This window comes from Acinonyx jubatus, chromosome X, assembly GCF_027475565.1.
Source record: "Acinonyx jubatus isolate Ajub_Pintada_27869175 chromosome X, VMU_Ajub_asm_v1.0, whole genome shotgun sequence".
Taxonomy (NCBI): domain Eukaryota; kingdom Metazoa; phylum Chordata; class Mammalia; order Carnivora; family Felidae; genus Acinonyx; species Acinonyx jubatus.
Window position 1 is genome coordinate 78,649,820 of NC_069389.1, and position 22,119 is coordinate 78,671,938.

The following is a 22,119-nucleotide window of genomic DNA, read 5'->3' on the forward strand; positions in this document are numbered from 1 at the left end:
TTTGGTTCTTCTGGTTATACTCTGACTCTTGGGTGTGGGAAGAGAGGGTGGGCCAAGAAGCCACAGGGATACTGCAAAACATGGGCTACCAGATGAGTTCAACACCTGCTGGACAAAACAAAAACCAACCCACCTGCACTAGCCCCATCCACTACTGTTACCTGGATTGGTTACCTCTCAAGATCCTACACAAATTAGCCAGTTATCCCCTCATGGGATGAGCTTTCTATACCAATGGTTCTTAAGTAACCATCCTCATCAATCTGAGGGAGTTTTCACCAGCCTGAAGCAATGTGAGAAAAATCAGGACAATGCAGTGACTTTCCATAAAGATACATTTACTCAATTTAAAGGTCTATATTTTATTATCAGCATGTAATTTTTTGGAGTGTGAAAATGTCCCTGTAACTGGGGCAAAGAAACTATGGCAGTTTTTTTTTAATGCCATTTTTCTAGCAAAATAAGACCCTGGGAGTCCCTCTTCCCCAACACCAATTTTTCTTTTCTCACCAATCTATAACACCACTGTCCAATAGAAATATAATGAGAGCCACATACACAATTTTCTAGCAGCCATATTTAAAAAATAAACAGGTAGATGGGGAGCTTGGGTGGCTCAGTCGGTTGGGCATCTCACTTCGGCTCAGGTCATGATCTCGCTGCTCATGGGTTCAAGCCCCACAATGGGCTCTGTACTGACAGCTCAGAGCCTGGAGCCTGCTTCGGATACTGTGTCTCCCTCTCTCTCTGCCCGTCCCCCACTTGCATTCTCTCTCTCTCTCTCTCTCTCAAAAATAAACATTAAAAATTTTTTTAAATACATAAAAATGAAAAAATAAATAAACAGGTGAGGAGTACATGGGTGGCCCAGTCAGTTAAGCATCTGACTTCTCAGGTCATGATCTTGTGGTTCATGAGTTCGAGCCCCACATCGGGCTCTCTGCTGTCAGCATGGAACCTGCTTCCGATCCTGTCCTCCCCCTCTCTGCCCCTCCCCCACTCTCTCTCAAAACATAAACTTAAAAAATATATCAAATAAAAATAAACAGGTGATATTAACTTTAACATTTAACCCAGTATATCCAAAACATCATTTCAACATGAAATCAGTATACAATGAGATATTTTATATTCCTTTTTTTAAACTAAGTCTTAGAAATTGTCAAACAGGCTGACAGATTCAGCTGGAAAGAAACAAGAGACCCACACAGATCCAGACAATTTACTACTCATAGAAGCCAAAGCAAGATCAGCAATGGTATCACCTCCTTGCATCCCTTGTTCCACAGGTTGCCACTGAAACAAAAGGGGCCCAAGGACATGCAACATGGATAGTGGGACATCCTATTTTTATGGCCTCCAGCTGTACACTTTGGGGGTGGTACGGCAGGCAGAAAGTCCTATGCTTAACCTAAATGAGGGAGGCAGATGAGGAACTGCCTCCCAGAAGCCTCCTTCGAGACAGGGAGGTGAGAAATGGTCTTGTAGTGACTTCTCATGAAACTGCCTATCTTCCCATGTTTCTGGAGGATCACAGGGCATTCTGCCAAGGCCTGGGTCAGCCTGCAGTTGAGCCTGCCTACATGGCCTATGCTAATAGTACAAGGTCAGCAGGGCACCAGTTACCCTACAGAAACCCAGTGTGTATTTTACACTTACTGCACATCTCAGCTCGAGCTAGCCAAATGTCAAGTGCTCAAAACCCACATGTGGCTAGTTGATACCATATTGGACAGCACAGGTCTGTAATATATAAAATTCAAAATCACTGGGCTGTAGAAAAAGAAAACTTCATGAGGTATCACTGTGTGTGTGTGTGTGTGTGTGTGTGTGTGTGTGTTTGTTGGGGTGAGGTGGGGAGTCAGGGTGGCAGTAAGCCTTGGGTGACTGGAGGGCAGTGGGGAAGCAGTTACCCTGGGTTACAATGAGATGTGGCAGAAGAGGGAATGCAAGGCCACTGCAGACGCATGGACTCACCCTTGCCCCTTCCTGTTGTCTTCCCTTCCATCCTGTCTCTCAGCAGAGTTCTGGCTGCTCTTGGGCTGTAGTATTGGATAGAGGCTGAACTAGGGCTCTTCTACCTCTATCACCTCTAGATGCCACCTGTGGCATATATGCCACCCTCACTAGCCTCAGTCTCTCCAGCCATGTCCCCAGGATGCTTTGTTATCTGTTTCTGCTCCAGCCCCCTGCCTTCCTTTTTTTTAAGTTTATTTTATTTTGAGAGAGAGAGAAAGCACGAGCAGGGGAGGGGCAAAGAGTGAGAGAGAATCCCAAGCAGGCTCTGTGCCATCAGCAAAGAGCCTGATGTAGGACTTGAACTCACAAACCATGAGATCACAACCTGAGCCAAAACCAAGAGTTGGGTGCTTAACCGACTGAGCACCCAGGTGGCCCCCTCTGCCTTCCTTCATCTGTAAAGGGCTATCTTCTTTTCAAACCTTGCCTCTTCCCCCACACCTTCTGCCTCTAACAGTCCCTTTCTCCCACTTCCCTTTCTTCTCATCTTTTAAAGCCTGAATTTCTGAAAAAAAATCTTTTTTTATATATCATCTTGGTTTTCAAGCTGTCTTCTAGCTTTTTTCCTAATATTAACTTCATTTTGTTTGCCCTTAACATATCTTCCTTAGTCTCGCTTCTTCCCTGCATTTGCCCCCAGCATCCCTTCCATCTTCCATCCTCCTCCACAGGGCCTGCCCATACATACTGACCTGAACTTCACTGCCCCTGGCTTATTAACTTGAACTTGGAATGGGAGCACTATAAGAGGCACAGAAAACTTGTGGAGTTCATTTCCTAGAGCAGCACTGACTCCATCAATTGGGACCAGACCTGGGTCTAGCTGGACTACTTCCAGAAAACCCTCAGATACCTCTTGGTCATAAGCATTATCATCCTTGATTTCTAGATGAAAAAATAACAGAGGCTCCAAGGGGTGTAGGGACTTGCTCAAGGTGAATGGAAAAGCCAGGATTCCAACCTTGTGTTCTTTCCACTACAACATAAATCAATGCAAATACTGCCATTTTGATCACTTCTCTAGATGATTTCTCAAATTCCCAGTGCTATATGGTTAATGTGAGATGATCTGCTTAGTTCATTAGGAGTTATCCCAAGAGCTCTTTAGAAGATGCCCCAGTATTGACAGCATCTTCTGTCATTTCCTAATGGTAGAGTTTATTGCTTGTCTCTCCAGTTTCCTTTTGGATATGAGTGTATTCATCATGGGAACGGTTTAATAAAGTGACAGCAATCCAATTAAAATGAAGAATTTATTTATTGCTTAAAGAACACAGGCCAGAAAACTTTAACAATACAGCTGAAAAAACAAACCCACTCAGGGTTTTTAAGGGAGTCTTCACAGGCATCACAGGCATCTGATTTTTCCTAACCTTTTCTGATGGGGGTTAGGATAAAGAGGCTCAGAATAAGGATAACAACTCAGAATTTCATCTCTGTCCTAACTATTCTCTTAGCTGTCAAATAATAACCAGACACAATCCCTAAAAACACAACAGAACAAAGATAGCAGCAGCAAGAAGTCATCCCTGAGCAGGAAAGCAGCCCCTATTACCTTAACAAAGACAGGACACAAGCTGGTGTTAACTGCTGGGAGATAGGCACTTAATTCACTGTGAGAGGTCCTAGCCTTTGGTAGAAATTATTTGTTCCATGTTTTAGGAAATATTTAAAATTAATAGAAGAAGGGAACTGAAAACATACACAAACCAACTAGCTGTATGGCCTTCAGGCTAGACTGTCTTTGGGAAGCATGGCTGAATCATTTGATGGCACCAACAGAGCAGAGGCAATGTAAGCAATTATCAAGTTGATAAAGAGAAGGGAAGTTCTATATTGAGTTGGGATTTTAGGTCTACTACTTTTTTATATTCTGTCCCTTTCTACACAGCTATAAACTTCAAATGTGACTAGCATAAAAAGTTTCAGATCAACAAATAACAAATGACTTCGCATACGGCAATGAAAGGGACAGAAACACGTACAATTTCATCCAGTCTTCAGTCTGGATAGTAAATCCAAGGTTCATGTGCCAGGCTGAAGGCTCTCTTACTTCTCCAAAATAGATTTCAATTGTTTCCGGAGGAAAATGAGCTGTAGGGAGAGGCAGAAAAAGATGAAAAATTGCTCTGAAATCTTAGGTTCTGTTACTTGATCTAGGATTTACTTGTATGAACCAAAAAGAACCACTGTAATTTGTATTTTATATGGTTATCTGAGTCTTGCAATGTTCCAAAGAACAGTGCCACAGTCAAGAATGCATGCACAACACTGCATGATGTTGTGTTTTACTGTGCCCAACTTCTAAAAAGAAGCCTTCAAATTGAATATGCTTCAAAATTAAATATGCTTCTGATAAGACTTTGCATTTCTGTGAAGAGTGTACAGAGGGATCACTGTAGCCACATTTGAAGAGTGAGAAAATAAAGCAATTGGGATAGGCTTTTGTTCCACTGAACACACTGGAGCTTAAACCAAGTCTTAGCTGCTGCTTCTTACCATGTTATGATACACTTGGAAACTGAACCAAAGACCTGACCAATATTTATTTATTTACCTATTTATCTATTTATCTATCTCTCTCTCTCTTTATTTTACTTGGAATGGCAAAGTGACCAAAAACATTGAGAGGTATACTGTCTTTGGGACAGAGATTGGTTTTGAGTATTATTCAATTTAGGTCACTCCATACCAGTGTAGATTTTCATTCTGTGAAAGAAAGGAATGGAGCATTAGAAAGTGATCCTATGCTGCACATCACCTATCAAATTACGAGAATTGCTTCTACAGTAATTTAGAGGCTACACTCTGTTGCTGACATGATTACAACCACTGATTGCTCCAGTTCTTTCCCTTTTGTGGGCTCTCTTTCTCACCACCCCCTAAAGGAAGGTTTTTCCCCAGGTTTGGACTTCTTGCTAAACAGTCAACCTGGCTAACTCATCTATCCCCACAGCTTCAATGATCATTTCTCTGCATGAGCCACTCTCCAATCTCCCATTTTCTAAAGTGCTTCTAACTCAACGTGCTTCCAAGTTATCTCATCATCTCCATCCGCGCCCCCAACAATTCCCTTCCTGTTGTCTTCTGTTAGTGGCACACCATTTTCCAGTTACTCAGGCTTTGGACTCCTCTTTGTTCTCCTTTTGAGCCCATGAATCCAATCAATTGTTAAGCTCTGATTCCTTCCATCACTTGCATCTTCCTCTAGTATCTCTCCACTCAACAATTTCTCCTACATACTGCTGGCAGAGACATCTTCCTGAGTCACTCCCCAGGTGAAAAAGTTTTGGTGGCTCATTATGCCCTAAACAAAAAATCTCAACTCTAGGCTGTCATCACCATCTCTGAGCCACTATGCATGCCACTTTCTATACAGAATGCCCTCTTTTCCCTATCTCCTTATTAAAACCCCACTCTACCTTTTGAGGCTCCAGCCAAACATCATTTCTCTATGAACCAGCCAAACATCATTTCTCTATGAAGTCATCCCTAGTCTCTATGGACAAAAGTGAGACTTCATTCCTTTAAATTCCTGTCCCTCTCATGGATCTCTTCCCACCTGGAGGCAGAGACTGGGTTGTAAGCATTTTGTAGCTCCCTACTACAGAACCTAGCTTCAAGTAGGCTATAAATGAACTAATAACGTAAAGGAATGTGAGTGAATAAAGTTCACAGCGACATTTCCATGCTGAAAATAGCACTCCCCAATACTATTTACATGGATGAAAACAAAGATGTTTGGTGTGTGCTAAAGCAATTTGGTGTTAATTGTTCACATGGTTGTTTATGAGCAGTACTTGGTTAAGTGATTTGCTGAGTGGAAGGGAATATATAGAATTCCCCTGGCTTTGCTTGTATGTGTAACGGGGATGGGGGTTGGTGTCTCTATCTCAAGAGCCCCATGCTAAGCCCATCATCATATGGCCCCCAGTTCCTTTACAATTATTACCCTCAATTTTATAGGACTGAAGCCAGCATACATCTTCTGTACAGCTACCTGACCCTCACTTATCCTACAGTACCTTCTTTTCAGTCTTCTCACTCTCTTGTGGCTTGAAATAATACAGCTGTTCAAGTCAGAAATCTGGCATGCATCCTTAACACTTCCTTCAATACCCAGTAACTGGCCCAACTCCCATCCATTCTACCTTTAAAATATATTCTTTCATATATGAGTGTTTGTAGCAGCATTATTCATGATGGCTAAAAGGTGGGAACAATCCAAATGTCCATCAATGGATGAATGGATAAACAAAACGTGGTGTGTGTGTATGCTTACACACATGGAATATTAGAATATTATTCACCCACAAAATGGAATAAACTACTGATACATGCCACAACATGGATTAACTCTGAAAACATTATACTAAGTGAAAGAAGCCAGATACAAAAGACCACACATTATATATGTCCTTTTAGATAAAATAAGCAGAATAGGCAAAGTAGATGAGAAGGTACATTAGTGGTTGCCTTGGTCCGGCAAGTGGTAGAAATTCAGAAGAAATGGGGAATGACTAGTATTGAATACAGGTTTCTTTTTGGGTGATGAAAATGTTCTAAAACTGATTGTGGTGATGGTGCAATTCTGTGAAAATACTAAAACCATACAATTTAAATGTATGGTACGTGAATTATATCTCAACAAAGTGGTTATAAAAACATTTTTATTGCAGTTAATATATATATATTCTTTCCATAGCCACTGCCACCACCTTAGTTCAGGTTGTCATTTTCTCTTATTAGACTACCACACAGCCTCCTAACTGGCCTCCCTGATTCTAGTCTTGCCCCCCCTATAATCCATTCTCCAGATAAGAATCAGAGTGGTCTTTAAAAAGTTTAAATTAAATGTGACTCTCTCCAGCTTAAAACTCTTCAAGGGTTTCCCACTGCACTTAAGACTAAAACCCATCCTCCTTATCATGGCCTGCAAGGGACCATACACTATGGCCTCTGCCTACTTCTACAACCTTATGTTAAGTCATGCTCTTCCTTGCTTTATATAGCCCAGAGGTCCTCAAAAAGGCCAGGTTCTTTCCCCCATGGGGGACCTGTCATATGCTCCACCCAAGAGGCTCTCCATTCCCTCTTCGCTCAGATTGACTCTTTAGGTCTAAGCTTAAGTATCACCTCCTCAGAAAGGCCCATCGTTTTAATTTAATTCCATTTAATTCAGGACTCCTTTTATTCAAATAGCACCACTGATGTTTTTTCCTCCTTCAAAGCACTTTTTTTTTGCCATTTGCACTTCTCCATTTGTATGTTAATTTGTTCACTGTCGATCTTCCATCTAGACATCTCCATGAGGACAAGTACTCTGTCTTATTTAACACGGTATGTACATCTTGTACTTTTCACTTAATAGGCATTCAGTATCTGCTGAATGAGTGAATTTTCACAAAAACCTTGTTCCAACCTGCTATCCTCATTTAGAAGATTTGGTCACTACTGATCCTGTGAAAGGAACAGCTAGAAATGACTTTGGGGGTGGGGTTGGGGATTCTTTGTATCAAATGTTTTCTGGTTGATTTGAAAACACTTCTCACCTGCTCATTTTTTTCTTTTTCCTGTAACTTAAGCTGCTCCAGCACAGACTGTAAATGACTCTGGAAAACAAATTGTATAAATGATGAATGCTGAGTCTCAAAGGAAAAGAGAACCAAGTGAGACAAAGAGTTTGGCAAATAATTTGATAAGCAAACTGTCAGTCATAACAAAAGAGCACTCTTTTTAAAGGATTCAGAGTATAAAAACTGCATCCCCTAAGTACAGAGCCATCTGATTTGATTTTATAAACCTACACACGATATTTTTTTCTTGCCTTAAAATAAATGGTTGGAATGCCTTCATGTTACCTTTTTCTAGTTTAGCACAAATCCTTTGACTGTGGTGAACTATTAAAAAAGCTGACTTGGAATTTGGTGCTGACTCATTCATTTCCCTGCACTAGGGCAGAATATTATTATCCCTAACTAGTCCTCCATGCAACATCAATACAACTGTATCTTTCAAAGTGTGTCCACATCTATTATCTCACTTGGTTAATGTAAAGGACAATATTCTAAATAGGTACAGTTCTGTGTTGAGTTACTACATTTTGATGACTACGGCTCTCCAGAAAATAAAATCTGGCAAGGAATTTTCCAGATGCTTCAGAATTTCCCTCACTATAAAAAAGGATGCAAACATGGCCTAAACATACACTTTCCTTTTGTTGAAATATATGTTAATAAAAATCAAGCAAGATATTTATTCTTGTTCAGGCATGCATCATAACACTTAAAAATGAACTTCGTTAATTTTCTTTCACTTCAATGAATACATTTTGGTACAAACAACTATTTGATTGAATCAAGACATGATTCAATCTATGTTTTACCACTAGTTACTTAACCTCTTTGAATTTCAATTCCTTATCTATAAGATTAGCGACAGTACCTGTATTTCAGGAAGGATGAAATGAGGATGAAATGAGATGATACATGTAAAATGCTTAGCTCTTTTTGTGCCTTTCACATAACAGATACTCAGTATTGGTAATCATTATCTCAAGTCTCCTTGTCTCTTCTCAAAAATTCTTGTATGAGATGATCAAAATTACTCAGATAAAAGGAAATAGGGCTATATCTTCTTAGGGGTTTCTAAGAGGTTGTTTTAGGTCAAAAAATGAGTAAGAATGCTGCACAGGGATGATACGAGTTAGAAACACAAAGATGGGATTTTGAAAGTAGGATATCAAGGTATCTTTATCCCAGCCAACAAGAATTTACCTTGAGTGTCAGGTTTTCCACTTTCTTTAAGAGATCCCTCTGTCTTTGTGCTTTGCATTGAATCTCTTGGAGCTTTTTCTCCATGTAATGAATCTGCTTCTGAATATCCATGACTAACAGAGACAGACAGAAATTTTAACTAAACATGGCCCAAACTAGTGGACCAAAATCAAAGTCAACCAAAACTCCACTCCACATCTCAACCGTAACTTCTCAAACTTAGCCTTGCATCTAACACATGTTTAAAGTCAATCTTCAGCGCTGCCACCCACTCTGTCCCACCTCTTTGGTTTTTCCTCCATAACTTACCTGCTGAACTGGCTCCTTCCTTTGCCTCATACTGGCCAGATGCAAAGAACTTGGCCTGTAGCTCCCTTTCCAGATCCTCTTCATAATAATCTTTCTCAACTTCATCCTCATCATAGTCATCTTCTTCATCATCTTCTTCATCCTCTTCATCATCCTCATCCTCTTCCTCATCCTCATCATCACTGTTGCTACTAGAATCACTGAACATCTCCCGAAACATACCATATTCTATTGGTTTCAAGCAAGAGGAAGGTGAATCTATCTGAATCTTTTCAAATGACTCTCACTCAAGCTGCAGTTATCTTCCTTCCCTCAAATTCACTGGTCAACCAATGAATTTTATAAATAATTTTCTCACAGGAAGATCCTTCCCTTCCTAAGGCAATGGCAGGAAATGCAAAACACTAACATTCATTCATGTATTCAGTGATCAAGACATTTAGAGTATTTAAGAGCCCATAGGAATTTAGGATACCAGGGACTGATGGGAGATTAGAACACCAGTCTAAAACCCCTGAAGCACTGAAGGAAGAGGAAAGAAAGGCGAAGGCATCCTTTTTCTGTGATTGGCCTGTGAGTCTCTGGAGAATGGTCTTTCGCACAGTCAACACTTGCCTTCTCTGAAGCTCTTGTTTTGTCTTTATTAACATACCTGATGAGAAATGACCCTGCTTATAGCCACTTATTCCTGGGGACATTGCAAAGCCTGGGATAGAGCCTTGACTTTCTATTTCTTTGGTTTCATCTTCAGCAATGACTTCCCATCCTGAAAGGAGGGGTGGTGGTCAAGGAACAAGCAGAAAGAAAGGAGAAGACACAGTTGAAAGGGAAGAGGTTCTCTGAGTGAAAGTGCTATTTAATTTGGTCCAACTTCAGGCCATCTGTATCTGGATTCCTAGTATGAAGAAGTACCTCCTACTGGATTACACAAGTAAATACATTTCTATTGTGTGAATTTACTATTCCTAGCTAGGAAGTAACATTTCTGTAACAAAAATCTGAAGTTCTACACACCAAAATTAGTACACAAATACCAGAAGTGAGGGCTTGTCAGCAAGTACATATGGGGCGGAACAGGCTACAAGGAAAATATTTAGTATAAAAGGATACGAGCACTGAGAGCTTCAGCATCTGAACACAGTAGTCTTTTCACTTCCTTTTCCACATCAGGAGATTCAATGTATTGAACCAAAGCAGGGGAAGGGGGGATATCAGTAATGTCATTTAACACTCTGTGTTTTGCAGGAATGCCCTGCTCCTACATACAAATGAATTCAAATAATTAGGTCTCTTTAATATCCATCCAAATCAATTTCTACTTTAAGTAATGCTATTTATGAAGAAATCTTTGACCAGGCTCTAGGTTTCTGTATGGTAAGCTTATTTTTTTTTCCCATTCAAACAAATTAACTTGAGACATTTAATCTTTTCGATCTGCAACTCCGTATTAAAGACTTCTCTCAGAAGCACAACCCTTAGGCCTCAGTTATTAATTATTGGCCCTGACCCATACTGGCAAACAACTACAATTCCTTACTTGTTATTTAAAAGTAATTTGGCTTAAAGATCCAAATTCCCAAAGTTCACTTTTCCACATCTTTATTATTAAAGATTTTCCTATAAAAACTGGGTCTTAGCTACATGTTCTCCCTTAAATCCAATTTTAGACAATTATCTCCACAGCAACCAATTCGTCATGCTACAAATAGAAATTAGAACTTTGAGGGGGAATAAGCAATTGCAAACAACTGCTGGTAAAAGTGAATACTGGCTTCCAAAAAATGGCTCTTAAAATAAGTATCAGAGAAAAAAGCAGATTAGAATTCAAAGTCACTGGCCAAATTGTATCTTTTCCTCTAGGAGTTATCAGGCATTAAATAATGAATCCATTTTTAAGTGAACCAATTTAGTGTACCTGTATGGCAGTGGCAGTTAGAGAGGAGAAGGAAGGCCAAAAAGTAACCTTTTTGATTTCTTTGATTTGCCTTAAAGTAATGAGCTATGAAATAAAACACACTAAGGGTAAACAATAAAGTTATATAATGATAGCTCTACCTCAGGAAAGCTGATTTCTTCAATTTGTTTGAAATCAGTGAGCTATGAAATAAAACACAATAAACAATGAAGTTATTATTACAACTTTTCTACTTCACTAAAGCTTAAAGGATTCTAAAATTATTCTTAATTTAGTTTTACATTTAGTAGGCACTCAATAAGTACTGTTGACTGACAGTATAAAAGCCAAGGCAACTGTGTTCATGGAGTGAAAGATTCAACATAGTAATAAAGCTGTCAATTATCCCCAAATTGATATATAGGTTCAATGCAATTCCTACCAAAATTCCAACAAGGTTTTTATAGACATAGAAAATTTGTTCTAAACTTCAAACTTACAAAAAAAATTATATGGAAAGGTACAGGCTCTAGAATGACTAAAACAATCTTGACAAAAATAAAATGAGAACAGTCTTCCTCATTTCAACATTTATTATATAGCTACACTGTGATATCAGTAGAAGGATCAACACACAGATTAATGGAACAGAATAGGGAACCCTGAAACAGACACACACAAAAATGCCCAGCTGATTTTGACAAGGTGCAAAAAACAATACAATGGAGGAAGGAGTCTTTTTAATAAATGGTGCTGGGGCAACTGGATATGCAAAGGCAAAAAAAAAAAAAAACCTTGAACTAAACACCACATTTTTTACAAAAATTAGCTCAAAAATGGATTTCAGGTCTATATGTAAAATGTAAAACTTTTAGAAAAAAATAAGAGAAAATCTTGAGGATCTGGGCTAGGCAAAGAGTTCTTAAACTTGACACAAAGGAAAGATCCTTAAAAGGAAATATCTATAGGGGCACCTAGGTGGCCAAATATGGAAGGAGCCCAAGTGTTAATCGATGAATGAATGGATAGAGAAGATATGGTAGGGGTAGCTGGGTGGGTCAGTCAGTTAAGTGACTGGCTCTTGATTTCAGCTGAGGTCATGACCTCATGGTTCGTGGGTTTGAGTCCCACATTGGGCTCTGCACTGATAGTGCAGAGCTTGGGATTCTCTCCCTCGCTCTCTGCCCCTCCCCCACTAACTTTCTATCTCTCTCTCCTAAAATAAATATTAAAAAAAGGAAAAATCTGTAAGTTGGACTTAAACAAAAAACCTTTGCTCCTTGAAAGATCCTGTGGAGAAGAGGAAAAGACAAGCTACAGACTAGGAGAAAATATTTGCAAATTTCTACATATCTGACAAAAGACTAATATTTGGAATATTAAAAGAACTCTTAAAACTGAACAATAAATAAATCCACTTAGGAAACAGGCAAAGGGCATGAACAGACACTTCACTGAAGTGGATATATGGATGGCAAAATAAAAAAAAAACACATGAGATGTTCAACATCATTAGCTATCAGGGAAATGCAAATTAATACCACAACAAGGTTACTACACATCTATCAGATGGCTAAAATAAAAAAGAGTGACAAACACCTAATTCTGGTGGGGACTTAGAGTAAGTGGATCACAGGTACAGTCTACTGGGAAGATATCATGTTATAGCCACTTTGCAAACAGTACGGTAGTTTCTCATAAAATTGAACATTCAAGTACCATATGACCCAGAAATAGCACCCCTGCACATTTATCCCAAAGAAATGAATACTTATGTTGACACAAAAACCTGCATGTAGCTTTATTTATAATGGTAAAAAACTGAAAACAACCCAGACGTCCTTCAGTGGGTGAACAGTTAAACAAGCTGGGGTATGTGCATACCCTGGAATACTACTCAGCAATAACAGGAATGAAGTACTGATACATGCAACAACTTGCATGGATCTTAAGGGAATTATGGTTAGTGGGGGAAAAAAGCCAGCATTAAATGTTACACATTGTATGAGTCCATTTATTTATTTATGTTGTCTCAAACTGACAACACTACAGAGATGGAGAACATACTAGTGTTGGCCAGGGGTTAGAGACCGAGGGGTGGGGTAGGAGGGAGGTAAATGTGACTATAAAAGGTCAAGATGAGGGATCCTTGTGGTAACAAAACTGCACAGTATTTTGACTGTGTAGATGGATACATGAACATACATATGGGAAAAAACTGCATAGAACTACATGCACACATACACACACACAAGTATAAGTAAAACTGGAGAAATTTGAGTAAGATTGGTGAATTGTGATAATGTCAATTTCCTGTTTGTGATATTGTACTATAGTTTTGCAAAAAATTACAATGGGGAAAACTGGATAAAGGGTACATAGCATCTCTCTTTTATTTCTTACAACTGCATGTGAACCTACAATTATTTCAAAATAAAAAGTTAATTATAGGGGTGCCTGGGTGGCTCAGTTGGTTAAGCATCTGATTCTTGGTATCAGCTCAGGTCATGATCTCATGGGGTTTGTGAAATTGGGTCCCGAGTAGGGCTCTGTGCTGACAGTGTGGAGCCTGCTTGGGATTCTCTCTCTCTCTGCCCAACCCCTCCCCAGCATACACACATGTGCTCCCCCTCTCTCTCTCTCTCAAAATACGAAAACATTTTTTTAAAAAGTTAATTAAAAAAAGCAGACAAGCTACAATATTCCTGTAGCTTGCCCAAGATTCTACAAATTGGAGGTAAGGCTAGGAATAGAACCACAATTTCCAAGTCTCAGGTTCTAGATGGGTTCACTTTAAAACTAGATTCTGCAGGGCACCTGGGTGGAAGCCTCCAACTCTTAGTTTTGGCTCAGGTCATGATCTCATGGTTTCATGGATTCGAGCCCCACATTGGGCTCTGTGCTGGCAATGTGGAGCCTGGTTGGGATTCTCTCTCTCTCCCTTTCTCTCTGTCCCTACCCGATTCATACCGTCTCTGTCTCTCTCAAAATAAATAAACTTTAAAACTAGATTTTGCAATTGAAAGCAAAGCATTAGCAGAAGTTTCAAATTCATGACACATCCAGATCCCTAAATGATCAGGTCTGTTTCTGTTCACTATATACTCCCAATTGCTACCGCACAGTGCCTGGCATTTAGCTCATAATCGATGTTTACTGAACATATAAATGAGTGAACAAATTAATCCCCAACTAACTCCTCTTCCAATCCACCCAGTAGACACAGAAATAGCATGCAACTAACCTTTTTTGTTGTTTTGCGGAACCTTTTCTTTCTGACATTCTTAAGTGGTGGAGTAACTAAAATAAATTCAACATGGTGAAATGTATATATGACTGTTGGTAGTCACATATCTATCTGAATTTGACAAAGAGAAAGCCACTGGCTAACGACATGACCTGTTCCTTTAAGAGTGTCTGGATGTCTAATGAACCAAACACCTAAGTGTGGTAACAGGTCCCTGGCTCACAAGTAATTAGGATTCAGTAGATTAAATGTAGTCAGCCAAAGTGAGCAAGGGGCTGGTGACTTACTGCCATGCTTCCAGACATATTTTTGCTCTCTCTCTTTTTCATTTTTCATGACTGCGTTAAGGTCAGTAGAGGTAACTGATTCTTCCGGAGAAGAGTAGAGATCATCATCAGCAGTGCACACAAGCATCTACATTTAACAAAGATGAAGAAGTTGACTATGGTCACGAATCCTGGATTAGAAATGAATCATGATCATTTTTACTACCAGAAATCCTGGAGCATAGTAAGCAGTAAGGAGAATAGTACTTGGCATTTCCAGAAAGCCAAGTATTACATATACATGCATATTAATTCTGTCTCTCTTTCTCTGTTGGTCTCTGCAACACTGTATATGGATTCTAGATTTTGTTTTTATTTGTTTGTTTTTAGCTCAAGTACTTACCACTTCAGAGGGAATATGTTAAGAACAAATATATCTTAGTATTTTGATTTAGAAGGCAAACAAGAAATCAACAGTTGAGATGATGAAAAAAACAAATATAAATCTCCAGAATTAACAGCATCTTGCTTTAGCAGAAAGTTCAGAAGAAGATCCCAGATCCTCATTTTTTTTTTCAGATGACAATCATCATAAATGGCAAACCTGAACCTTTTTTTATATAAAAGCTATCTGGATAAAAGTCAAAAGTTATGGATCAAATACCAAACCAGAACATGACACTGTATTCCTGTGCAATTGAGCTGCAAATTAGAAATGATAAGCAGCCATTCACCAAGTGGAAAGGACTACTGAAAGAAAGAGAAAAGTAGGGAGAAAGGGATTCCTCGAAGGATGTAAGAACTAGTAGATTAAGAAAACTCATCCATACCTGAGAAATATCTGCTGTCTTATAAAAAGTTTTTTTATCAAGAGTTTTCAGGCTTCCGATAATGCAAGGCAAATCAACCAGCTTAGCAGTTAGTGAGACATCTTCTACATCAACAACTGCATGACGTCCATCAGCTGAAGAGAGGCAGGAAAAATTAAATCCAAAATCTTCCCAATGTACTCTTAAGCATTCTGGGGTTTAAGTGACGAAGACTTAAGTGGGGCAGGCCAGTCTTTCAGCAAAACCTACTATTTCTCATAATGCTAGAATTGTGTATGTAATTGGTAACTTCCCAGTGAAAAGAAGGCAGGGTATATGGAGCTCTTTTTTCTCAGTTTACTCTACTGGATCAAAAGTAGCTAAGTCTCTTTGTAATCATTGTGAACTAAATGTGGATGAAGTGGCCAATGTTTCATTCTCATCCTGAAAGGCAAACTCCATTCTTTCAACCCCATTCATTTTGACCCCATTAGAAGCACTCAATTATGTCATTGTACATGGGTATTTTCAAAGGGTCAAGTGAAGGAAGGGGTGATCCCAGAAAGGTGCTAGTATATCTGAAGTTATAATCTCTAGTTAGCTTCACCAAGATAAGATTCTACACATATCCATACACTGTAGGAATATATATATTCATATGCTGACAACTCTGAATCCTGCCCAGATGTCTCTAGCTTTTGCTCGTCCCTTAACACAAGAGGATTCAAGTACAATCTTCTAATATTAAGTGAAAAAATAAAAATGCAGAAATATGCTGGACATGGTGCTTTAATTCTTTCAATTAACTTGAAAGATGTAGGGGATTTAAATGTTGGTATCATGAATAAAAATTCTGTCTGTAAGGAAACAAGGAGAAACAATTATTATTAGTTATCTTTGGCATTAATGTTGGGGCACTGCAAGGAGAGTTTCACTCCTCTTTTTGAACTTTTATATTTAAATTTTGTTTTTCCTTTTTGATCAAACTGGTTAGTGGTTTATCAATTTTGTTGATTCTTTCAAAGAACCAACTTCTGGTTTCATTTATCTGTTCTGGGTTTGTTTGTTTGTTTGTTTGTTTTGGTTTAGATAGCATTAATTTCTGCTCTAATCTTTATTATTTCCTATCTTCTTCTGGTTATATTTAAATTTTCTAACCATGAACTTGTATTACCTTTTTTAAAATGTCAATAAGGGCTACCTGAGTGATGGGATTATAAGCCATTTTAAATTTTCTTCTTTATATACTTCTCTGTATTTAAAAATCCTAATAAATATTATTCAAAAGAGAGAAAGATATGTCACTTTTATAAAAAAAAAAAAAGTACAGGACATTCATTTATCATTACCCCGGACAGTCAGAAATCACAAAGTTTGTATGTAAGAGACAAACAGAAGTATACAAATCTCACCATTGACCTCCCGCCAATTCTTCCTTATACACAGTACAATAATTACCTCAAATTACATAATTTCTACTTCCTTTCCTCAAAAAGAAGATATGAGAGTGACTTAAGCCTCTCTTAGGGTCTTCAAGGCAGAGACCATATTCTGCTCTTTGTCTCATCCTTAGTATCTAGTATAGTGTCTGGCACATAGCAATCCCTTAATAAATTAACTGTTCAATGTATGGTAGACGGGTATTTACTACTTACAAGATAAGTCAATTTTTAGTTTATCCTTCATGGCAACACTTCCAGAATGTACCATCTTCCTGACAGTAAATGCATGTTCCTAAAAAGGAGGTAGATTGAAAAATCAGAAGGATGAATTGTCTACTTGGCAGCTAATAGATGTGTTATAGTCCTCCCTTAAATAAAACCTTAAATCTCCCAAATGTTAGGAACAGTGTCATGTACCATGACATATGGTGTGCTAAGTCAAGTTAGGATGAGGCTGACTCTAATCTCATTGTTGGTTTTTAGTAGCTACAGTTAATGCCTTCTTCAAGCCCTACATTCCTGCCTCTTACTGCTGCCCTTCAGTTGTAGTTGCTAAGTAAAGGCTTAGCTGCAGTTTACTGGGTATATAATTAGCTCTAATTGGGGAAATATCTTTCTGAAGGCCGTCCTTAATACAACATTCTTAGACTAAATACTACTTGAATGCAGGTATCAATGGGGGAAGAGACCCTAACACAATGTTCAGATGAGCTTCAACAGCCTTGCATGGTGATGAATTTGAGGAAATAGTGATGGTCCCTTTCACTGCCCCTTTTGAGGTGACAGAAAGGATTTAAAAGGAGTCTTATCATGGCTGTTCAGTGAACAGGCTGTTAGCACCTCCGGTAAGTCACTGGATCCCTCACTGTCACAGCCCTTTGCTAGGAAATCAACCCACATGATAGGTGGCATGTACAGGATGAAAGAATTCTGCTAAAAGAGTACACACTAGAATAGGACTGTTTAATAAAACGTGATTCCTGGGAAACAAATGTTCTTAATTTTTATAGCCTACCTTAAATAGAAATGCTACAGAATCCAAGCAGAGCTAATACATATGCACTGAAGATATGTGGTCTGAGATACAAGGGTTTCTTACCAGTGGGAGACGCAATATAAACTGGTTCTCAAGTTCCTGAGGAGGTTCATCCTGGCTTTTACTCATCTCTTGTTTTTGAGTTCATGAAAGCAAACACAAAATAGCAAGTGACCAAAAACTCATCTTGCCCCTCTGCTGACCACTTCTGATAGTACTGGTTACATTACACAAGATCTTGCCCACAACCCTCACTGAAACGATGTGTGTACAGCTCTGAAGTACCTTACTTGACATAACTTGATTATTTCTAAAAGTCACTTGATCTCCCTTCCAATATATGTAGACTTTCCAAGGATAGCCCAAATTACATGATAACAAAAGAAGTAAAGTTGTTATGGAACATGATGTAGTCTTTTTTTTTTTAATTTTTTAACATTTATTTATTTTTGAGAGACAGAGAGAGACAGAGCAGGAGCAGGTGAGGGGCAGAGAGAGAGGGAGACACAGAATCCGAAGCAAGCTCCAGGTTCCAAGCTATCAGCACAGAGCCCGATGTAGGGCTCAAACTCACAGGCCATGAGATCATGACCCGAGCTGAAGTTGGACGTTTAACTGACTGAGCCACCCAGGCACCCCTAGTCTTCTTAATGATATTGCTAGACTCTAAGGTAAAGGACTACAATTCATCAGCGCTATGATGGCTACCGAAGCAAACTACATCCCTCTGCAGGGAAGAGTGCCAAAGTCCAGAATCAACCAAAACCACTGGCACAAGTGTTCTATAATGATTTGAAGGAAAAAAGAGCTTAATTTTTAATATTTCATTCACCTTAATGGATTGGTATGAATTAAGCCCATGGGAGAGCAGGCAGGTTCTATGACTCTAAAGTCAGCATCAACAATTCTGAACTATTTTGTTTAAAAGTTAGGAGTCCAGTTCTTACGGCGAGGCTATCTATATGAGTACACTTAGGTTCATGGAATGGGCACTTTCTTGAAGGGGTGATACGATGGATCATAAAATCCAATTTAATTTATTCATTATTAACATTCACTGTGTACATTCTATATGGCAGGCACTTCATTGAGTGCATTAGGTCTAATATTTTATTTAATCCGCACAACTACCACTTACTTGAAATACCCCTAAGAAGTTATTTAAAGGAATTCTAAGATGGATCGCTTTATTTAAAAAAAAAGCCTTCTGGAGACGCCTGGGTGGCTCAGTCGGTTAAGCAGCCAACTTCGGCTCAGGTCCTAATCTCGCGGTCCGTGAGTTCGAGCCCCGCGTCGGGCTCTGTGCTGACAGCTCAGAACCTGGAGCCTGTTTTGGATTCTGTGTCTCCCTCTCTCTGACCCTCCCCTGTTCATGCTCTGTCTCTCCCTGTCTCAAAAATAAATAAAAAAATAATTTTTTAAATAAAAAAAAATCCTTCTGTAAAGTGAATAATCCCATCCAAGTTGATTTTTATTTTTAATCTTATTTTCCAGCTATTTGGGAAAACTCTGTAGTGGCTTGCACGTTGCATTTTAGGGCTCACACTTCTGAGGAAATTTTTTCTCAAAAGGTAGAAAGAAAGCAATATACATATATGAAAATAGACAAGATCTTCCTATGTTCTAAGGACATTACGCTGCATACCAAGTTATAAAATCTTGTATTTTTAATTAGATTAAAATCTCCAGTTAACCACAGCTCCCTAATACTCTGTAAACCATTTGAATCTCACTTAAAAGAATTGCAACCCTTTTTAAAAACACATAAAAGTGAGTCTGAGACCCTATTATGGTGAAATCATTCACCAGTCCTTTAGTATGACTTCAGAAACCACCAGAAAGGCATAGAAAGCAAGAGAGGTCAGCAGCAGAAAAGGAGACACCCAGGATGAGAGGAGAGAGATTATTTGTGATAGTCATTTATTTTCTTCCTGCTTCATACAGATACACACACACACACACACACACACACACACACACACACAGATACACACACACATACACACACAGATACAAAATCTAAATGTGAACATAGCAAAAATTTAATTAAAATAAAGTAAATCAAATAAAAACCTTGGGGCTGGGCACATTGCCTAACAGAACGGACAGCTGCAAACACAAGGTTGGGAGCAGAAATGCAGATTATTTGAAGAACTAGCTGCTAAGCAAGATTTTATCAGATCAGAAATAACTTTTAGATTTTTCAGAACTAAGACTAGGGTATTTTGTTCATTTCAATGCCTTACTGGCAACTCCTCTCAATATAAAGGAAAGAATGTAAGAATTGAAACAATTTCAGAGAAGGTGGACAACACCAGTTGAAATGAGTCTTAGTTATTTTTAAAATTTGTTACTTTCATCTACCCAATGAACCGGTTGTATTGTATTTATTTTTTTAAAAGGCATCCATTTTTTTTTTCAGACAAGCACTTTTTAATAAGTAATTAAACAGGACCACTCTCCACCCCCAGCTCCATCTTGTTTCAGCGGAATCAGGATTGGAATTAGAATTATAGCTAGCTGGAGGGTGCCTAACAGCATGCTCCAGGCAGCACAAGTCAGCACAAGCCTAAATTGGTATTTTCTCAAGTTCATAGCCACTGGCTGCAATATGAGGCAATGACCACTTCATCCTTATCCCAGGAGCGCTAAGCTTCCAAGGAAGAGTCCAGCTCCTAGGCTTTGATCCAATTTCCCTGGAAAACCTCCCGTGGGACCAAGGGGCCCCGAGCCTTCGCGCCTCGCCGTCCAGGCGGGCTGGATAAGGAAGTCCGGTGCGCGGGAGCCGGGCGCTGACCCGCCCGGGAGCCCTCTGACCTCCCGACTCACCCGCTCCTCCGTTGATTTACGCCAGGACCAGAAAGGCTGCGCAGACACTGTTCCCCGGAGTGGGGGTGGGAGACGGGTTCCGGAGGGGGCGTGAGTGGGCTCCCGGGCGGCGGGCGTGGAGGCGGGCTGCGGGCCGACGGCGTGGCGACAGGTAGGAGCCGCGCGCGCAGCCCCTCCCCGCCTAGCCACGCCTCCGCGACCTGGCCCCCGACCCGACCGGCGTTTGGCCTCGAAGCAGCGGCCAGTTTACCGCGTGCCGAGCTGGAAGGTTTGAAAGGCGCTGAGCGCAGCGCAGTGTGGGGGTGGGGGTGGGGGAACCTTGCCGAGCATAGTTTCAAAACCAATTCCTTTTACAGGGGGGCGACCTTCAGGGAGGCCGCGGGAGTGTTACCGGTGTGCAGTGATATTTGTAAAAGGGGTGGCACATTCAGTTGCTCTTCGAATCCGTTAAGTTGGCCAGATTTGTCCCTTAGCGAGACGACCTCGCCTGGTGACAAACAGGCCGCCACGCAAAACCATTAAATAACTACAATCCGCGCCCAAACTACTCTTACATAATTAGCCTTTCCCTGTTCCTCAAGAGAGTCACTAGAGTACATCTTTTGGACAGGAACACACGTGACACCGATTATTTCTCCTGAAGCGAGTCTCAGTCCAAAGAGACTTCTAGTAGTTCACTTCCCCCAAAGAATTCTCTTAACTTGTGAGGGAAAAAAAAAAAATTTAACTCCACTTACCTGTCCCTTCCAGTAAGTTTTCCTCAGGAGTTTTGGCAGCAGTGTTGGTGCCGCCATCGACATTGGCTTGGGTGCCATCGGCAGAAGTTTGGGTGCCTTCATTGGTGGCAGTTTCGGCCCCCAGGTCGCCAAAGTATTCAGCTCCGCTGTCTTCAGGAATTTGGGGATCTTGTGAGCCCGTTACTTCTGATGTGGAAGCTGTTGGTGTTGAATCACTTTCCAAAGAATTGGGAGGTTCCTCCTCACTGTACTCCATGGTCGACCTGTGGAGATTGTAAAATGGCTTCCCGTTCAGTCATGTGACCTTGGAGGTTCCAGAACTTTCATAAAATGATGTCAAAGGTATCCTCCTTAAAGACATAGGGATAATATTAGAGACATTAGGGGTCCCGGTTAGAGATGGTAGCTGTGAAATCTCTACTTCCTAATATGCATCTAAACTGAATTGTAAGGGACAAATATGTTTGGAAGACTATTGTACAATAATTTCTTCTGGATACAAGATTTTTTTAAAAAAAATCATATCCGTGAAGCTGAATTATCGGAGTTTCAGACCTAGACAAAACTGTTTTGATCCCTTTTGGAATCCATCTGCTGATCTTTACATTAAGGGTTGAAATACAAAATTGACCAATGAAACTCATTTTTTCATGTAGTGTAGTATGTTCTTAAAGGCATTTATATAAAAAAATAATTCTTTAATAACTCAAAGGAAAACTTTCATTTTCAGTAACTGAAATAGCTGAGTAATTATT

General features: G+C 39.7%; 1 protein-coding gene across 3 annotated transcripts; it reads right to left on the minus strand.

Annotated features, from left to right (window-relative positions):
• Positions 1 to 3,253: 3,253 nt before the first annotated feature.
• On the minus strand, positions 3,254 to 21,653 carry TAF7L (TATA-box binding protein associated factor 7 like). Of its 3 annotated transcripts, none has more exons than XM_027053837.2 (13): positions 21,365 to 21,653; positions 17,862 to 17,929; positions 16,976 to 17,054; positions 15,342 to 15,475; positions 14,533 to 14,659; positions 14,243 to 14,298; positions 11,160 to 11,201; positions 10,215 to 10,362; positions 9,757 to 9,870; positions 9,105 to 9,332; positions 8,796 to 8,908; positions 7,572 to 7,631; positions 3,254 to 4,113 (listed from the first exon to the last, which is right to left on the minus strand). In XM_027053837.2, the coding sequence occupies exons 1-13, from the start codon at positions 21,618 to 21,620 to the stop codon at positions 4,069 to 4,071; spliced, it is 1,470 nt and encodes a 489-aa protein (XP_026909638.1). In that variant the 5' UTR covers positions 21,621 to 21,653; the 3' UTR covers positions 3,254 to 4,068. The 3 variants fall into 3 exon arrangements, with proteins under 3 accessions (XP_026909638.1, XP_026909639.1, XP_053057434.1); XM_027053838.2 differs by lacking the exon at positions 21,365 to 21,653 and adding an exon at positions 20,628 to 20,762; XM_053201459.1 differs by lacking the exon at positions 17,862 to 17,929 and having other exon boundaries at positions 21,365 to 21,480.
• Positions 21,654 to 22,119: the final 466 nt, after the last annotated feature.

Bases quoted from the DNA above. Each gene is read 5' to 3' on its own strand.
- TAF7L (XM_027053837.2), bottom strand. From the start codon at position 21,620: ATGGAGTACAGTGAGGAGGAACCTCCCAATTCTTTGGAAAGTGATTCA. The intron at 15,476-16,975 runs GTAAGTAGTAAA...GCCTCTCTTCAG, and splicing joins ACTAAAAATTGACTTATCTT to CTGATGGACGTCATGCAGTT. The intron at 4,114-7,571 runs GTGAGAAGTGTT...CTCTCCCTACAG, and splicing joins AAAAAGAAAAAAATGAGCAG to CTCATTTTCCTCCGGAAACA.